The sequence below is a fragment of the Chiloscyllium plagiosum genome, unplaced genomic scaffold, assembly GCF_037043375.1.
Source record: "Chiloscyllium plagiosum isolate Xiang-an unplaced genomic scaffold, Cpla_swu_hap1 HiC_scaffold_2, whole genome shotgun sequence".
In the NCBI taxonomy this organism is placed as follows: domain Eukaryota; kingdom Metazoa; phylum Chordata; class Chondrichthyes; order Orectolobiformes; family Hemiscylliidae; genus Chiloscyllium; species Chiloscyllium plagiosum.
The window spans coordinates 26,969,526-26,989,085 of NW_028270140.1; the positions used below are offsets into that span (position 1 = coordinate 26,969,526).

A 19,560-nucleotide genomic window follows, 5' to 3' on the forward strand; every position below is an offset into this window, starting at 1 on the left:
TGATAAATTTTTTTGCCTTTTAAAAAAATAAATGGATTGTTCATCATGGAATAAAGAAATTTGATATTCCACAAATATAACAATCCACTTTTCATGATCAGTGAGGTTATTCTGAAGTAGTTACAAGTTTTTGGAGCCATTAAACCAACTCAGCCACACCACGTTCAACAAGACATGACTTTTTCAATGGTTCTAAAAGCAAGAATAATAGAGTAAAAAATTGAGGTCAACATCAAATCTGTGAGGTCTAATTGATTTTTATCTATTAGAACTGTTATGATGCTCCCTTGGAAGAGATTATGTTACTTAACATAACAACGTTAGTTAAATATCTACCTCATCACTGCTTATTAGAGAGTGATGAGGTACATGCTTCATTTTTGCTGTTTTAATGGCACATTGCAGGGAAATATCCATGTATATAGCTGCGTATGGAAGTATTATATTCCTTTCATTAACTAACACAAAGAGAACAATAAGGAAAACAATTTCATAACTAGTCAAATTAGCAACCGAAGCCAAAAATAAGTTTCAGAACGATAACATAATTTAGCTTAATAATTCAGCTTTTGCATGAAAAATGGAACAGAAAAGGCAGAACAAATTTTATTTAAAACTTTATTAAAAATTGCAAAGCATAGTAAATCTGTTTTGTAGAGAAAAATGAGTAACAGAAAATTGTAAACTTTATTCAGTGCTATTATGTACATTTTAAGTGTAATTAAATTCTATGGTAAAATATTTATTAACCACACCTTAATTTGATTTAAAAGTAAAACCACACTCATAAATATTTAAGTAAAAACACATTTATTGAACAAATTAATTTTTTTGGGTCTTTACTAAATTCCAAGCAGCATGAATTAAACAACACATTTGGAAGATTGATCAAAAAAATTACTAAATGTTTTGCATATTGGATAATTGCTGAAGAAAAGCAATATTCAAGTTCTGAATGACTAAATGATTATTGTATATTTACTATCTGTGAAAAATCTGATAAATTATTTCAGTTATGATTTGGGGATGTAAACGATTGTGTTTTATTATGAAGTTTATTATGTGATGTGCTTTTTATTAGAAGCAACACAAGGTCTAATGAAAAACGTTTCAATTTCTTTTCTGTTTATTTTGTAGAATCAAATGTTAAAATAATGTAGAACATTACAAAGCCTCTGTGTGTTCTAATTACACGATGGGATTTGGTTTTGTTTGTAACGTATCAGCCACAGATGGAATTACATAAGGCTTTCAGCTTACTTCTTTTGAGAGCAAGGCATATTCTTCTGCTAGTTTTTCTTTCTCTGCTATCTTTTCCAGCATTGCTTCTATTAAACTTGAAACACAAGGAAGCTGGAAAAATAAAGAGAATGCATTGAAGCAACACATTTTGCAAATTCACTTAATTCAATTTCTACTTAATGCAATCAAATGCAACAGTCTGTCTCAGGATAATAATTAGACAACAAGTGAAGTGCAAAACGACAACACTTTAAGTTAGACCATAAGTTATAGGAGCAGGAGATGGGTATTCTGCCCATTGAGTCTGTGCCGCTATTCAATTAGACCATTTGCTGATCTGATGATCCTCAATTCCACATTCCAGTCTTTTCGCCATAATTATTGATTTGCTTACTGTTTCAGCCTTGAATATACTGCCGAGTCTTAACAGCTCTCAGTGATAACGAATTCCACAGATGCACTACCTTTTGAGAGAAAAAACATTCTTCCACATTACTGTCATACATTGGCTATCCCCTAGTCTGAAATTATGCCTCTGGTCCACGAGTCTCCCACAAGGGAAAACAGCCCTTCCACACTAGTCCTATCAAGTTCAAGAAAAACTTTACACATTTCAATGCATTTTAGAACTTTACCACCATCAACATTGCTAAGATTCTGATGCAAGACGAGGAATTGTATTTTCTGTCCTAAATTAGCTTACATTATAATTATGTAAATCTGTACAACCATATTATTTTTTACAAAGATCCTGAAGGATTTTAGTTCCCAGGTGTTTTCAGTAAGTCAGTTATTAAAGATACTTGCTGGCCACTAAGGCATACTTCATTTCCATGGCGGGCTCTCAATACATTTTAAATGCTGCAACAATATCTCTTTGCAAGTTATCTAAATGCTTTATCTAATTACTTTTTAAAAAGTGGTCTCAATTGCATGAACATTCCAATACTTTCAAGAATTCTAAAATTTAATCAAATGAAATAATGGAGCCACAGAAATCATCCCACATTAATTTTACCAGCACGTAAAAACTATGTGAGAACAAATCGGAATTTTGTTCCCCATAAAGTTTTACATAATGGAAGCACCATTATTCATATTCACTTATGCTATTCAACATTTTCTTAGACTTGATTATGATTCAGTACAAGTCTCGAAATTGATTTATTTCACAACAAAGAAACATAGAAAGCAAAAGTTATGATCAATCACTAAAACTCATCATTGCAGAATGTTATAAAGTAAAAGCTATGCTTCCTACATCAGTGGCTCATCCCACTGGATTAATAATTGTCTTGGTATTTTAAACTTCTTTGCCTTGGGAAAATATCTCAAAGCTTCCCCTTTAACATGATCTGGCATTCTTCATTGAGGATGCATCCTGCTCTGGGAAATACCAAGATCAATTTTGCAAACTAAAGTTTTGAACTTCCAGGTCATCTGAAAAATGTTGATCCTGAAATTGAGACAGACCACTTTTCATTTATTTTTGTCTTTACTCTTTCATGGGATGTGGTGGCACTGATAAGGCTAGGCATTTGTTGCCCATTCCTAAATGTCAACCATATTGCTAATGGTCTGGAGTCAGATATAAGCCAGACAAAGTATGTGCATTCAAACGCATAAATTATGAGCAAGAGCGGGCCACTTGACTACTCTAGCCTACTACAACATTCTATAAAGTCATGGATGATTTGATGACTTCACAGTCCCCCTGCTGCTTAATTTTTTTCACCTTCTCTTGCTCATCAAACATCGATCTGCCCCAAATTAAAAACATTCAAATAAACTGCTTCCACCTCCAGTTGAGTTCTGAAGACTCTGAACTTCTATAAGAAAGAAAAATCTTCTCATTCCTATCTTAAATGGGTGGCTCCTATTTTGAAATAGTGGGCCCTGTTCTAAATTCCTCCTCAAGGGGAAATATCCTTCCATATCAAAGCTGTCAAGACTTGTGTTTCAGTCACCTCTCAATCTTCTAAACTCTAGCAGATATAGACCTAGCCTGCTCAACCTTTGTTCATAAGACAACCAATTGTTCCATGCAAGTTGTTCTTTGGGTCCATGCATGGTGTGCTAGCGTAGCTCATAACATTGACTTCTGGTTCTGAAAGTCACTGACATATATGGATCTCAGAAACCTGCATAGGAAGGTAGAGAATTAGTGAGAATGCTACCAACCAAAAAAAGCAAAGAACTGAGAATGCTGGAAATCCGAAACAAAAACAGAAATTACTGAAGAAAATTACGAGCTCTAGCAGCATTCATGGAGAAAAAGCAGAGCTAATGTTTTTTCTCCAGTGACCCTTCTTCAGAACTCAAGTGGCCCAAAATAGGAGCAGGTATATGCCATTTGGTCCTTCAGGCCTGCACTGCCATTCAATATGATCATTTAATTCAGTACCACGTTCAAGTTTCTCCCCTTTGAACTCCTCTGGCCCTGAAACTATATCTAACTCCTTCTTGAAAACATGCAATGTTTTGGCCTCAACTGATTTCTGTGGCAGAGAACTTCACAGGCTTATCACTCTCTGGGTGAAGCTACCGCTCCTCATCTCATCTCTAAATGACCTAGCCTGTATCCTCAGACTGTTCTGGACTTGCAGGTCATCAGGGACATCCTTCCTGTATTCGCACTGTCTATGAACAGTGAACAATACTAACCCATCTGGTCTCCCATCATACATCAGGCCTTCCATACCAGGAATTGGTCTTGTAAACCTTTGTTGTGCTTCCTTCATAGCCAGATCATCCTTCTTCATATAAGGAGACCAAAACAGCATACAATATTCCTGGTGTAGTCTCACCAAGGCCCTGTACCATTGCAGCAAGACATCCCTACTCCTGTACTTGAATCCTTTCACTGTGAAGGCCAACATACCATTTGTCTTCTTCAACGACTGTTGCACATACAAGTTTACTTTTAGCAACTGGCATATAAGGACACCATAGTCTCATTGCACTTCTCCCTTTCTCAATATACTGCCACTCGGTTAATAGTCTGCCTTGTTGATTTTGCTACCAAAGTGAGTAACCTCATATTTATGCACACTGAGCTGCCAGAGGAAGTGGTTCGAGGCTGGTACAATTACAACATTTAAAAGGTATCTGAATGAGTATATGAATAGGATGGGTTTAGAGGAATATGGGCCAAATGTTGGCAAATGCTTATCTGGTTGGAATAGATGAGTTGGACTGAAGGGTCTGTTTCTGAGCCATATATCTCTATGGCTCTATACTTCTTCTACCATGTATATTTACTTAACCGTTCACACTGAAACATCTCTGTTATTGCCTCATAGTTCACCATCCCACCCAGCTTTGTGTCACCTGCAATCTTGGAGACATTACATTTAGTTCTCTCAGCCAAATCTTTAATACGTATTTAAATGGTTGGGGGTCCAAGCACTGATCCTTGTGATATCCCAGTAGTCACTCAGAAAAAAGGCCTGTTTGTTACTACACTTTGTTTCTTGTCTGTTAACATGTTCTCCATCCGTGTCAGTAGACAACCACCAATCCCATATGTTTTAAATTTACATGCTAGTCTCTTATGAAGTATCTTATCAAAAGCCTTCTGAAAGTCCAAATAAATGACATCCACTAGCTCCTCCTCATGTCCACCATGCCTCTTACCCATGAAGCGCCATTCCCATGGCTCCTACACCAAACATCATCCCCTGAAGTATTCTGTCTTTCTTGCTTAGTGAAGCCTTGTGTCTGGCATTGGCATTCTTGATGCCATTTCACCACTCCCCAGGTCAGGGAAGATCAGATTTAACCTGATGCAGACTCTTCTTTCCATTAACAACACTGCTGGAGCTATCCCTGTAGTTGCTTGAGGGGTGGTACAATAATCAAATAGGAACCAGGTTAGTTTGATATCTACTGAAGCTGTAGGCTGTTTCTTTAAGCCTGCCTTCAAAGTTTGGACTGCTCTTTCTGCCAGGCCATTGGATAATGGATGGCATGGAGCTGTCCCTTCCATGTCAAATACCATTCTACTTTAAGAAATACTTAAACTCCCTGTTAAACGATGGCCCGATAGCTGTGATCAATGCTTCAGGGAACGTATGTCCTACAAAAGACAAATGCAGTTTTTCTATCATTGTCCCCATGTTTGTCAAATGAACACTATGCACATCTGTCCACTTTGAGTGGGCATCCACAATGACTAAGAACATTGAACTCATGAAGGGCCAGCATTGTTGATGTGTAATCCAGGCCATTTACCTGACCATTCCCAAGACTGTGTGTGAGCTGCTGGCTGTCCTTGTTCGCACTCTGGGAACTGCTCAACTAATGCAGCTATGTCTGCATCCAATCCTGGTCGCCTGACACAAGTCCTCACTAACATCTTCGTTTTGGAAACACCTGGATGACCCTGCTGGAATTCAGCCAATATCTGGACAATCACTCTTGCTCCACATATTAATATTTCATCCTCTACTTTGATCTGATCTCCCCGGGTCCAAGAAGGTTTCCATACTGGTTGTGACAGCCCTTTGATTTCCCCCATCACCACCAGCTGTTTCAGTTTTGCCAGGAATGGATCTTTCTGCGTCCAAAGTCTGATATTGTCAGCTTTGACTGGAAGTGTGTCCAGAAAGTTAAAACTATTACGGATGCTTCCAGTGGCTGTACCATTGGTGCTGTATCTTCCAAAGGCGGTTCAATGAATTGGCACTTGCTACTTGGCCTCCTGGAAAATGTTCCAACTTGTAACTATACACACTTACTATTAGAGCCCATTGCAGAATTCAGCCTGAACCTATGGGCAGCACTGCCTTATCCCCTTTAAGTAGGGGTGTGTGGTCTGTTATTATTACAAATTTATATCTGTAAAAGTATTGCAGGAACTTCCTGACTCCAAATATGACCTCCAAATCTTCCTTCTCTATCTGGGTATATTTACGCTCTGCATTAGCAAAGTCCTGGATGCATACACTATTGGGCATTCCTCTTCATTGGGCCACCTATGAGCTAATACTACCCTGATGCCATTTGCGAAGGCATTGCATGACAGTACCAGATCTAAATGGGGATTACAGTTTGCCAACAGATGAGAGCTGTTTCTTCACTTCTCTGAAAGCTATTGCTTGATTTTTGTGACTATTTCCAAAGCTGACCCTTCTTAAGAGTTGATGCAAAGGTGCCAGATTGGAGGCCAGGTTACGCATCAAATTTCCATAATAATTCACCTGCTCAAGTAAAGACCTAAGCTCCGGTGGAAGCTGGAGTACCTTTGATCGCTCTCACTTCATCTTCCAATGTGTGAAACCTGGTCTTGTCGACTCTCTAACCCATGTAAGTCACTTGGGATGCCTAGAACACATTTTTCCCATCTAAGACATATGGCCACTTGCAAGAAATGTCTGAGGACTATGTCCAAGTTCTCCAAGTGCTCCTTATTTGTCTTTCCCAATATAAGCATTTCATCTAGATAAATGGCGACCTGGGATAGACCTTGTAAAATGTTCTCCATTGTCCACTAAAAAATTGCACAGCCTGATGATACCCTAAATTGCAGTCTTATATATTGGTACAAATCCTTTTGAGTATTAACCGTAGCATACATCTGGGGAACTCTTCTCTAACTGCAATTGCAAGTTTGCATTGCTCATGTCTATGAAGGACAGGCCCCCTGCCAGCTTTGTGCATAAATCACAAGAGATTGGGTATTTATCCAGCTGCGAGAAGCAATTTATTATTTGTTTTTAAATCTCCATTGAGGCGAACCAACCTGTCAATCTTCATAACCAGTGCTGCCAATTTCGCAAACTCTACTAGTTTGTTGATTCCTTCACTTTCCAGCCTTCTGATGTCTGCCTCTACCTTTGTCCGTAAGGCAAATGGCACTGGGTGGGCCATACAGACGGAATTGCTTCCTGGTCAACATGCAAGGTGGCCTTGATTCCTTTGATAGTCCCTAGAACTTGCTGAAAATCTTCTGGATATTTAATTAGAACTGCACTCGGGCAGTCTTTTCTCATTGAAAAATGTTGAGTCAATCTAGGTGAATCTATCCATGCCAATATGTTGCCTCTTACACCATGAATTCTTATTTCTGCAATAACCTTTATTGCACCTTATCTAATGCCTTCTGGAAATCTAATTATAGTACATCCACCGCTTAATCTTTATTCACAGCACATGTTATTTCCTTAAAGAGCTCCAATAAATTGGATAAAAATGATTTGCCTTTCAAAAACTAGGTTGCCTCTGTCTGATTATATTGATGTTTGATAATCTGATGTCAAATGGAACCTTCAACCTGATCTACTGTATTTTGGAATTTTTAAACAAAATCCTCCCTCACTAATCAGTTCTTTTAAAACCCTATGATCAACTTGGCTAGCACCCAGGGATGTGTCAGCCCACGTGTCCAACAACTTATCCAGTACAAACCTCCTTGGTGAATGTAATTTTTCTTTAATCATGCATGATAATACTTATTCAAAGGAATATGGGTATTACAACTGCTCATCCCTAATTGCCCTGGAGAAGGTGTGGTGTGCTGCCTTCTTGAATCACTGCAGTCCTTGTGAATGTAGGAACAGGAAGTGAGCTTCAGGATTTTGACCCAGCTACAACAAAGAGGCAGTGAAATAGCTTCAAATCAAGATGGTGTGTGGCTTGCAGTGGAACTTGCATATGCTAGTATTCCATGTATTTGCTGTCCTCATCTTTCTAGGTGGTAGAAATTGCAACTTTGAAAGATGTTACTGAAGGAACATTGGTGAGTTGTTGCAGGGCAACTTATCTTGGTCTCAACACCACTTTTCTGCCCACTCTCCATATTAATCCATATTAATTTTTTTTAAAAAGTCTATCTCCTTCTTAAACTTACTCAATGTCCCAGCATTCCCTGCAACCTGGGGTGGGGAATCCACAGAGTCACAACTCTTTGACAGAAGTAGTTTCTCCTCATGTCTATTTTAAATCTGCTACTCCTCATCCTAAAACTATGACCTCTCATTTTAGATTGCCCCATGTGAGGAAACATTTTTTTTCCACATTTACTTTGTTAATCTCCATTATGATCTTATATATCTTAATTAGATCTCCTTTCTTTATTCCAAACTCTAGAGTGTATAAGCCTAAACTGCTTAGCCTCTCTTCATTTGACAAAGCCCTCATCTCTGGAATCAATTCTGTGAACCTCCTCGGAATTTGCTCCAAGTACATTCCTCCTTAAGTAAGTAAGGGGATTTACTACAATCAAGTAGAGTGTATTTCATCACTGTCCTGATGCATGCCGACTAGTTGGTGAGTTGGCTTTGGGGAGTCTCTGTATATTCACCAAGTGTAAAAAAAGGCTGATGCTCTCTGGAACACTACAAGCTTCAAAAACTTAAAAACTTATTTGTCTGGAAGGAAGTTTATTCTACTTTCCTGAGCTATTATTTTATTGCAAGTAGCACATAACAAAGCCTGGTGAATGAAAGAGAAAAATAATCAGAAACTGGGATAACACATATCCAGCAAACCAAATTTATTCCCTACTGTTACTGTCTCATTGAACACTCAAATGGGAAAAATACTGAAATGCCAAACTTTATCACTTAACAGTCTGAACTGAAGATTTATGAATTTATAGATGAGCATTCGCCTCATGATCTGCAGTACAGGAAGGATGTCATTAAACGGGAAAGGGTGTGAAAAAGATTTACAAGGATGTTACCAAGACTGGAAGATTTGTGTTATAAGGAGAAGCTGGATAGGCTGGGATTTTTGTTCTTGCAGTGTAGAAGACTGAGAGGTGACCTTATACAGGTTTATAATATCATGAGGGGGATAGATAAGGTGAATAGCCAATGTTTTTTTCCCAGGGTAGGGGAGACCAAAACGGCATAGGTTTAAGGTGAGAGGAAAAGATTTAAAAGGGACGTGGCGGCAACCTTTTCACATAGAGAGTAGCACGTATATGGAACAAGCTGCCAGAGGAAGTGTCGAGGTAGGTACAATTACAACATTTAAAAAAAAACATTTGGACAGGTACGTGGAGAGGAAAGGTTTAAAGACATGTGGGCCAAATGCTGGCAAATGGGATCTGTTTAGTTTAGGAAATCTAGTTGGGAGGGAAGAGTTGGGCCGAAGCATCAGTTTCTGTGCTGCATGACTCTCCAAGAATCAATGATGCACTGACCTCCAAATGGATTTGCTGTTTTCAATAATTATGTGGAATATGGATCAAGATTCCAGTATAGTGGCAAATAACTGGAAAGCGTTAGCTTCCATCTCCAACTGATATAGTAAAAGTATGGATAAGCACATGAAAAACACAAAACTAGAGCAAAAAGAATGTGTTTTGTTTTTGACAAGTTAGCATAATAGGGTCAAGAGGAAACCATCAGTTCCTCAAAGCACAACCAGATGATGACGCAGGAAATCTTGTCGTCCAACAAAAAAATCCTGTTTCCAGAACTCTCAGACTACTGGAGGGTAGAATACTATTACTCCATTGTCCTTTGTGTGAAAATATGTATCCTGATTTCATTGCCAAATGGGCTAGCTCCACTTATAAGATTATGTCCCTTGCTCTGAATTATTTGACCAAGGGTAATAGCGTCTCTGTATCTACCATACTATAACTTTTCTTAATTTTAAAACCTCAATTAAGTCACCCCTTCACCCTTCTAAACCTTTTGTTTTCTATAACTCTATCATACAAAAACAAAATTCAACTCTCGTAAACCAATAACATTTTTCCTTAAACTTGAAAATAAAATCAAAAGTCAACTGTAACATTTACAGAAATTCATTCAGATTAAACTAGAAACTAAAATATGAAGTCAAAATTCTATTTGTTAAATCACCTCCAGAGGGCAACAGTCTTAAGTAAATAACACCAGAAAGCAGCAGTTCCACATTATAGATGACAATATTACTAATTCCATATGACGTTCTGTCTTGGGGTTACACTCCATTCCTAATACCTTTCAGAACAGTCACTCTTGCTAACGACTTATAGATGGAGAAATGAATTTCATTAAGTTCCGTATTCAACATTAACATGACCACAATTGCTATATACCTGCTCACTCTCCCCATATCAATCACAAATAACACTCATCACTTCCTAGCAGAAGGCTTCAGTGCAGTAACGAATTATAACATAACCTTGACATGGTCTGTATGAAAGAGTCCAAAAAACAACAATAAAAAGTGAATGAAAGTAAGTCCACTATTGGGCTTACTGTACATGTCTTATTGAACTATTCCTGGTTTAATCATCTTCTTAATGGCATGATTTGCAATAACACTTCATCTTTCAAGTGCTATTCATCCTTACTTGCCAAATCAATAAAGTGTGTTACTGCTGTCTCCAGGGCACATCCGCATTACAGTAATTTGCTCTTTGTTCCTGAAAATAATGTGTTAACAAGACTTTTCTTCCACACAAGTTGTGCTATTTATATTTATATTCTTGACACTGTTTGCAATTATCATTGACTGGTTAAGTAGAACAACAGCTGTGAGAAGGCTATCATATTATTCTGTTTTCTTTTAATTGATCATGAAAATTATGCAATGCTTGAAATCAAAATACCTTGACAATAATATCTTTGATTTGCTTTTAATTCAAAAAAGATTGCCCTTGTAAAGATAGCAGTGCGCGCGTGTGTGTTATATGAACAAAAGGGGTGGCTGCACTGGGATTGAGATAGCTGACCATAGAATGTAAAAGTGCAGCAAATTCAGAAGGAGATCTGTTGCACTATTGCAGCATCATTTGAGAAGATTTAATTGCTGTGTAGTTTGGGGGAGGGGAGATCGGGATGATGTATGGTGGGCGGTTGGTGGAGGCGCAGTCACATCCACCAAGAGGTGGGTGTATAGGTGGTGGGGAGAAGAAAAAGGTATTTTCTTCTTAGTGCATCACATTGCAATATGTTTTATCTCATTTTTGACTGCTGCTGGTATCAGTTTTTGGTGATGCAGTACCTTTCATTACATTGTTCTCCAAACAAACAGACTTGAAGTCCTTGTTAAAAGATTGTATAAGGAGAGAATGCTGGCCTTTGAAAATCACTGTGTAGAAGGGCGAAAGAGACAGGAACCCTCGTCACATTCAAAATATTCTTGGATATGCACTCAAAGTGTTGTAACCTGCAGAGCTATGGATCAAGAGGTAAAAAGTAGACAAGGCTAAAGAACTGTCTTCAGTTGTCACAGATAACATTTGGCCTCCTTCTATGCTGAATACATCTACAATTCTTCACTGGGACTAAAGGAAAGATATTTTTATCCCGAGTTCCTTCCTGAACTGGCATGGAACAAATGGCAGCATTTCAATGTCTACTAAGTATATTTATAATGTATTGATTCTGAAAAGTTTAAATTTTACTGCTAATATTTTCTGAGTGATTTGGTCAACTGCACATATTGCTTTGTAGCATTGCTATGCTGTGTGGCTTTGTGCAAGGGAATATTACACTGATGTTCCATTGCATCATAGATGCTACTTTCACTGGAAGGTTTAAGAATATTTACTCACTCTCCTGTTCTTTGCCATTCTGAATATTTACTGTGTGCTTGCACTGCCCACAATAGTTAAAGAAGCTCTTTTTCTCATTTTATCTCTCTTTAGGATGTAATGCTCGAAGCTGAATTGCTCACATATCATTTCCTTAAACAGATAATGTTAAACATATTGAAAGAAGTATCACAAATAATACCAAGCAGCCATGTCAGAAGGGGCACAAGTAAAACACTCATCATGTCTTCTTTGTTGGTGACAATATTCTATTTCTAAACTCTTGGAACGAAAAAGGAACTCGGAAAGAGTTTTTTTTAAAGAATATCCTGAAAAATCAACAGAAGCTGCTTTGTAAGGCCACTTTGGCATTTTCTCATGCAAGCTTTGTAAATAGTGAAGACACATTTAGGTCACTGTTGGAAGCTGTATTTATCTAGTGACATCATTTAACCTTTTATAAAGGACAAAACAAGATGAAAACATGATTCCATTATACCAGCAGATCTGTACCCCGGTAAATATCAGCTTCCATGTTCAGGACTGCACTTTTAAGGAGGTATTTTCTTTAGACTTGGAGGAAAGCAAACCAAAAAATAACAGAAATTGCTGGAGAAATTCACCAGGTCTGGCAGCATCTGTGGAGAGAAAGCAGTGCTTGCCATGTAAATTGTTACAGGTATGATGTGCTGTAGCATAGTGTCACATAGCAGCATATCCATTCCTTGACTTTTCACCATTACAAGCTGCTAGCTTTGATCTCTGCTCTAAAACAAAATGCATGTTGCAGACGCTGGCTGCCTGTAACAAAATACTAAAGAACTCATGCTCGAGAAAAACAAAGTGATCCACAAGTTTTGGCAGCGTCCACTTGAGCAATAAAGTGAATGTTTATGCTGCACCAGGGAGGGAAAGGTTCTGCCTGTTCTTTTAACTGGGATAGAAAATTTTCTAGAATTTACAGAAAAGTAATCAATAAAGTACCTTTAAAAAAGAAAATCACGTCATGTGGGTAATTACAGAGAAGTCAACATTTATTGCATACTCCTAAATGACTCCAAAGCAAGTGGTAGTAAGCTGCCAACTTTAACTACTGACGTCCATGTGGTGTAGGTACATTCATAGTTGTTGACAGGTAGTGAGTTCCAGGATTTTGATCCTGTGGCTGCAAAGGAATGCAATATTCCTTTAAGTCAGGTTATCAGGAGGGAACTTAGGAAAAAAGGGGAGTAAGACATTTGGCTAATAAAACATGCTCCACCCTTCAATCAGATCCAGCTAAACTTATACCTCAACACCATTATCTATCAATCTCTATTTAATATACTCAATGCCAAGACCTACATAACCCTCTAAGATACTGAATACCAAAGATTAACCTAGAATTAAAAGAATTCCGACAGTGTGCAAACAGGTCATTCAGCCCAACAAGTCCACACCAACCCTCTGAAGAGTAACTCACCCAGACCCATTTCCCTACCCTATTACTCTACATTTACCCCTAACTGAGGCATCTGAACTGTACATTTTTAAATACTATGGGCACCTGGAAGAAACGCACATAGACATGGGGAGAATGTATAAATTCCAGTCACCCGAGACTGGAATCAAACCTGGGTAGTTGGCACTGTGAGGCCGCAGTGCTAACCACTGAGCCATTGTGCCACCCTGTGATGAGGAAGAACATCTCCCTTAGTGGAGCCACAGAAAACATCCTTCTTGCATCTATCCTGTTGAGCCCTATAAGAACTCAGTATGCCTCAATTCATGCTTCTAAACTCCAAAGAATTTGGTTAAGTTTTCTCGAAAAAAATCCAACGATCCCAGTGATCAAATGGTGAACCTTTGTTGTACTTACTCTATGGCAAGTACATTTTTCTTCAGGGAATACTGAACACAATAGTCCAGATGCAGTCGCACCATTCGATACAATAAAAGCAAGACCTCTGCACTCATGCAGTCAAATTCTCTTCTACATTCTCTGGGACACAATCCAGTTGTTTTAGATGATATTCGACCCTCAAGCTTTCATCATCCTAATTCACCTTCCATTGTTTGTAATATCTTCCATGCCAACTCAATACCAGCTTATTCCTCTTATACATGCTATCTTGTACCTTCTTTGCTAACTCATTCCACGTGGCCACTCATGCCCCCTAAGCCAACTGATTGTTAGCTTATGTCCCCATTACTCCCACCGTGTCAGCTCACCCAATGTACACCATGGATAGACCTGAGTAACCATGTGAAGACAATAAAAAATAAATTTCTAAAAATCTAATATTGCTCCCACTATTCAGAGCTGAGAGAAATAACACTACCACTTGCAAGTTCCTTCCTAACAGCCTGATTTGAAGCCATTGTGCATTCCTTCACTGTTGCTGGATCAAAATCTGGAACTCATGACTTAACAGTCATCGAGATGTACAGCACAGAAACAGACCCTTTGGTCCAACTCATCCATGCCGACCAGATATTCCAACCCAATTTAGTCTCATCTACCAGCACCTGGCCCATATCCCTCCAAACCTCTCCTATTCATACACCCGTCCAGATGCCTTTTAAATGTTGCAATTGTACTAGCGTCCACCACTTTCTCTGGCAGCTCATTCCATACACGTACCACCCACTGAGTGAAAAAGTTGCTCCTTGGGTCTCTTTTATATCTTTCCCCTCTCACCCTAAATCTATGCCCTCTAGTTCTGGACTCCCTGACCCCAGGGAAAAGACTTTGTCTATTTATCCTATCCATGCCCCTCAAAATTTTATAAACCTCTAGAAGGCCACCCCTCAGCCTCTGACACTCCAGGGAAAACAGCCCTAGCCTATTCAACCTCTCCCTTTAGCTCAAATCCTCCAACCCTGGCAACATCCTTGTAAAGCTTATCTGAACCCTTTCAAGTTTCACAAAATTTTTCCAATAGGAAGGAGACCAGAATTGCACGCAATATTCCAACAGTAGCCTAACTAATGTTCTCTACAGCCGCAACATTACCTCCCAACTCCTGTACTCAATACTCTGACCAATAAAGAAAAGCATACCAAACGCCCTCTTCACTATCCTATCTACCTGCGACTCCACTTTCAAGGAGTTATGAACCTGCACTCCAAGGTCTCTTTGTTCAGCAACACTCTCTATTACCTTACCATTAAGTGTATAAGTCCTGCTAAGATTTGCTTTCCCAAAATGCAGCACCTCACATTTATCTAAATTAAACTCCATCTACCACTTTCCAGTCCATTGGCCCATCTGATTGTGATCTGAGGTAACCTTCTTCACTGTTCACTACACCTGCAATTTTGGTATCATCAGCAAACTTACTAATTATACCTCTTATGCTCACATGGGCTTCAGTGGTTCAAGATTGTGGCTTACAGTCACTCTCTTCAGAGTCATTTAGGGGTCTGCGATAAATATTGACTTCCCCATCACCGCCCACATGCAACAAAGACTTTTTTTTTCAAAAAGGTACTTTATTTTCTGCAAGGTCTAAAAAAAAATTCTTTCCCAGTCCAGACAACAGGCAGAATATTTTCCTCATTGGTACAATATGAGCAATGGCACAAAAGGAGGGAATATACAATGAAAGTGGAAAAAAAATCATGACAGTATTAAAACTTTTACATTTCAAGTGGTTAATGTCTTAAAATAAACAAACATATGTTTGCTAATCATTTAATAATCTACTTAAACTAGCAATCCAATTGAGAATTCAAAGCATCCTGCTGAGATTATTATGGATTTTGAAACTCAGCCATCCATTCACCATGAATAGCCCTTAGGAAAATGTCAGCAAAGAACTATTGAAACTGCTCATACAGATACTATATCTGTTGGGTAATCAATCAAAACAATTCTGAAAATTAAAAAAAAATCACTTCCAGCTGCAGCGAGCTTTTCCTTTTACAATGTAAAGAGAAGGGGATTTATGAAAATTTCAGATCACAAAGGTTAAACAGACCTTATCAGCCCTTCAACACCATTTGTATCAGCTCCACAAATTTGTCACTCCAACACTGCAGGTTAAGGCCCTAGCAACAGCCAAGATGGGGTTTGTTTGAAACCAACACTAAATTGGAATAATCCTGCTGAGTTTAGGTTTACCCTCTTCTGTCAATCAAGCCCTGCCCCCTTCCCCCATCAATAAATGGAATTTGTTTCAAACATCAGTAGGACTTCTTGGACTTGCTCACCATGGTTAAAAGTTTTTGCAGTCTGCACAGTTCCATGAAAATTCAGCTGCCAGGCTCTGACCTGCTAGTCCACCTAAATTTCTGGTCAATGGTAAGTCTAGGGTATTGATGGCGGAGAATTCAGTGATGAGGGTAATGCCATTGAGTATCAAGGAGAGATGATTAGACTTATCGTAACTGATCAATGCCTAGTGCTTGTGTGGCACAAATGTTCCCACTTAGTCGCCCAAACCTGAATGTTGTTCAGGCCTTGCTGCATTAGGGTACAAGGTGATTTGTTTGGCTAAATGCCAATGTCTGATGAGTTCTACATAAGACAGTAACTGATATTTTTAAGTTCTGAATACCGCTGTGCTGAAACATTTAGAAATTTGATTAGTACAGCTTTATCTATAATTCTAGTGAAATATTTAATCACTCGAATACACGTTGAACAAAGTATAAATTAACACAATCTTCAATATGTAGTTTAACAAAAAGTTAAAATACATTTAAAGCTTCTGATATAGCTAACAAGTTCTAATTATTTGTGCACTGCACCATAATGGCTGAAAGGATTCCCAGGGTTTACTTAATATGTTTTTAAAATAGTGCCAGTTTAAAAAAAAACAACGTAATTAATCATAATTGGGATATGCGCATGACACATAGAAAAATCTGTCCCTTTCTAAAACCTTGCAATATCACAAGGGAGTTTCACATGCTTTTCAAAAGAATGTTTCAGTTTTCCAAATTCATTCCAAAATCTCTCGTGAAATTTTCTTAATCAATAAATTCTGTTTAATTTTAAAAAGCAAGAAAATGGTTTTCAAGATTTTCTATTCTGAACAAAATGTTCCTGTAAAAATGTCCGTAAGAATTTAGTGCTTTAATATTTCTGACTAATTAATCTATAAATCCCAGTTAAGTATTGGGACTACATTTGTAGAAAAACCTAATAAAGCCAGGTATATAATACTTATGCTGACCTCAATCTTTTAAAAATACAGTATTTAAAAATACAGGATTATCACTGATTTTCAAAAATGAACATGCATGAACTTTTGTTCAACTGTTTCTGATGGAATTTCTCACCTATTGATTCTAAACTCATACAAGTCATTTTACTCACCACATTAAGCCTTTTCATCACATTTGTTGCTGACTGACCTCCATTTACTGAACTTTACACTTTGCAATAAAAAAGCATAACCGAATGTCTCTTACATTAAATAACTGAATACATTTAATATTTCTGCAGTAAAAGCAATGTGTAAACAAAATTAACTCTCATATTTTACTCTAACCATCATACAGCATTGAGTATCTTTAAATACAACACAATTAGAATAATATTCAATTAATGAAAGTAAAAGATTAAAAGGATCTTGCTGATTCAGTGAATATTGTGAAAAGTTTTACAATCTTTTGAAATGCATTTGTTGGAAGAGATCACAGGTTTCAGCATTCCAGGTACAATGTGATCAGGTTTTCTTCATTTTCAATATCCAGGATATTTCTAAATCCCCTGAATAAGGCATCACGTGGTAGAGATATTTGTGTTAAAGAAATACTGGTGCATGATATTTTGTCTGTACTGATATTTGTCTTTAAGATGTATGGATCAAATTCTTGCAAAATTTCCTGATTATGAGCTTGTAAAATAAATCCTGAAAAAATACCTAGCCATGATATCAAGTGGTACAGCATTACCGCGAGGGAACCAGTAAAGTTTATTTTTAATCATCGTTAATATCTGTCAACAAACAATAACAAGAGGGGCAAACAGTACAAATCCACAGATTGTTTTCTCATTCCAAATGGTTTTGACTGTCATTTAGTAAGTCAAGGTTTATGAAATTACCACAAAAATAATGAAACTGCTTGAAATTCACAGTAAATCTGTCAGCATTTGAAAAAAAGCAAAGATTGAGTAACATTTCAGGGAATACACCTCTGTCAAAAGGCTAGGTTAAAATTTAGTTGGCTACATCTGATAGCAATAAGTATGAAATGTTTTAGGAAAAGTAAAATTTATCAAAAGATCTCACTTAAAAGCAGATCAATGTTGAACTTTAAAATATCAATAAGTTTTTTTTATTGGATACAATTTGATCTGTTGGAGCCAGCACATGGTAAATGCTGTAATATTCAGGGACAAACAATTTCAAGGAGTTCTGGATCAATGGTGCTGGAAGAGCACAGCAGTTCAGGCAGCATCCGAGGAGCTTCAGCAAAATCGACGTTTCGGGCAAAAGCCCTTCATCAGGAATAAAGGTATTCCTGATGAAGGGCTTTTGCCCGAAACGTCGATTTTGCTGAAGCTCCTCGGATGCTGCCTGAATTGCTGTGCTCTTCCAGCACCATTGATCCAGAATCTGGTTTCCAGCATCTGCAGTCATTGTTTTTACCTTGTTAATTTCAAGGAGTTGCCTCATTTAGTTCTGCCTGGCAAGAGGGGTGGTTTTCAATAAATCACTGAAAATATTTCAGGGGCTTTTGAAGAACAGTTGCCAGGTCATAGCCAGTTGGAGTTAGAAGGCAGACAGAGAAGAAGCAGACTCTGCATAGAAAAGAAGTATTTGACTGTATTGTTGAGAAGGCAACTGAACAACACTGGTTTTGTGTAGTTGAGCTCAGTGAGAAATCAAGAACAGTTCGCAAGCTTGGGTAGTCAGAACTCTGGTAGAAGTTCTAAGAATTAGTTGGCAACTATATGTTAGACATTGAGCTCAAAAGAAGCACGCACATGATTAATATTTCAGTACAGTTAAATTTGGAAGTGAAAGCCCATAAGCAGTAAGCAGTAATTGTTTGTGCAACTTAGCCAGAGCAGAACTCAGGAAAAGCTTGATGAAGATTACAGTTTGTGTGAAAAAGGTTTCAGAATCCAGAGTAATGTGGACCGAGGAAAGAAAGGTGAAATACACAAACTGAGCACTTCATTGAAGCAGTCGATGGAGTAGCCAATGAGGGGGTTTCAATGCAGCTTGTCAAAAGTGAATATTGGGAATCCCTTGCACAGTTATTGTCACATTTGGTGACTTACAAAGTCACTAACATCTTCAGGGAAAGGGGGAGTGCATTGCTGAGAAATCTATGTGATCTGTCTTAATCGCATTTGCGGTTTCATGCATTCAATTAGGTGTTCAACCATATTTTGTTTGTTTCTATATTTGTCTCTTATTAATTTTGCAATGTTATAATATAATTTTATCTACCATGGCACATTTTCATCAATAGTCTTTGCAGGTTTGCCTGAATAAGTTCTGTTTGCAATAAATTTGTTATGCTTGACTAAATAAACCTAAAGATTCATTGCTCTACTATCTCAGATATAATCTGAAACCGAGACAATTGGTCATACTATTAACCTGGTTAAAGTTAAAATTTGTTATGAGCCATGGAGAAGTAGGAATAGAAATGAATTCACACACTGGATCATCCAAGATGGAGGATGGCAAGAATTTCTGGCTGTAACAGCTGCCCCTTTTTTGAGGTATTTTAGGTGCTGGAGGTGATTTCCCCAAATTCCAGAGAGAGAAAGAGACAGAAAGAAACTGACACCAGAGTGTATCTGCACAGTTACTGCTTTTGCTGTTTGAATTCACGTATCGCTTGACATTGGAGTGTGTCTGGGAAAATTAACAAACAGTGAAATTCAC

At 37.9% G+C, this 19,560-nt stretch overlaps 1 protein-coding gene across 3 annotated transcripts in view; it reads right to left on the minus strand.

Annotated features, from left to right (window-relative positions):
* Positions 1-523: 523 nt before the first annotated feature.
* cntln (centlein, centrosomal protein) overlaps positions 524-19,560 on the minus strand; it is a 470,872-nt gene continuing 451,835 nt past the window's right edge. For 2 of the 3 annotated variants that reach the window (XM_087995387.1, XM_087995398.1), the window contains exon 27: positions 524-1,353. In XM_087995387.1, coding sequence (XP_087851513.1) covers positions 1,252-1,353 — 102 coding nt within the window. In that variant the 3' untranslated portion in view covers positions 524-1,251. The remainder of the gene's footprint in view (positions 1,354-19,560) is intronic. The other variant, XM_087995382.1, reaches the window with a different exon arrangement.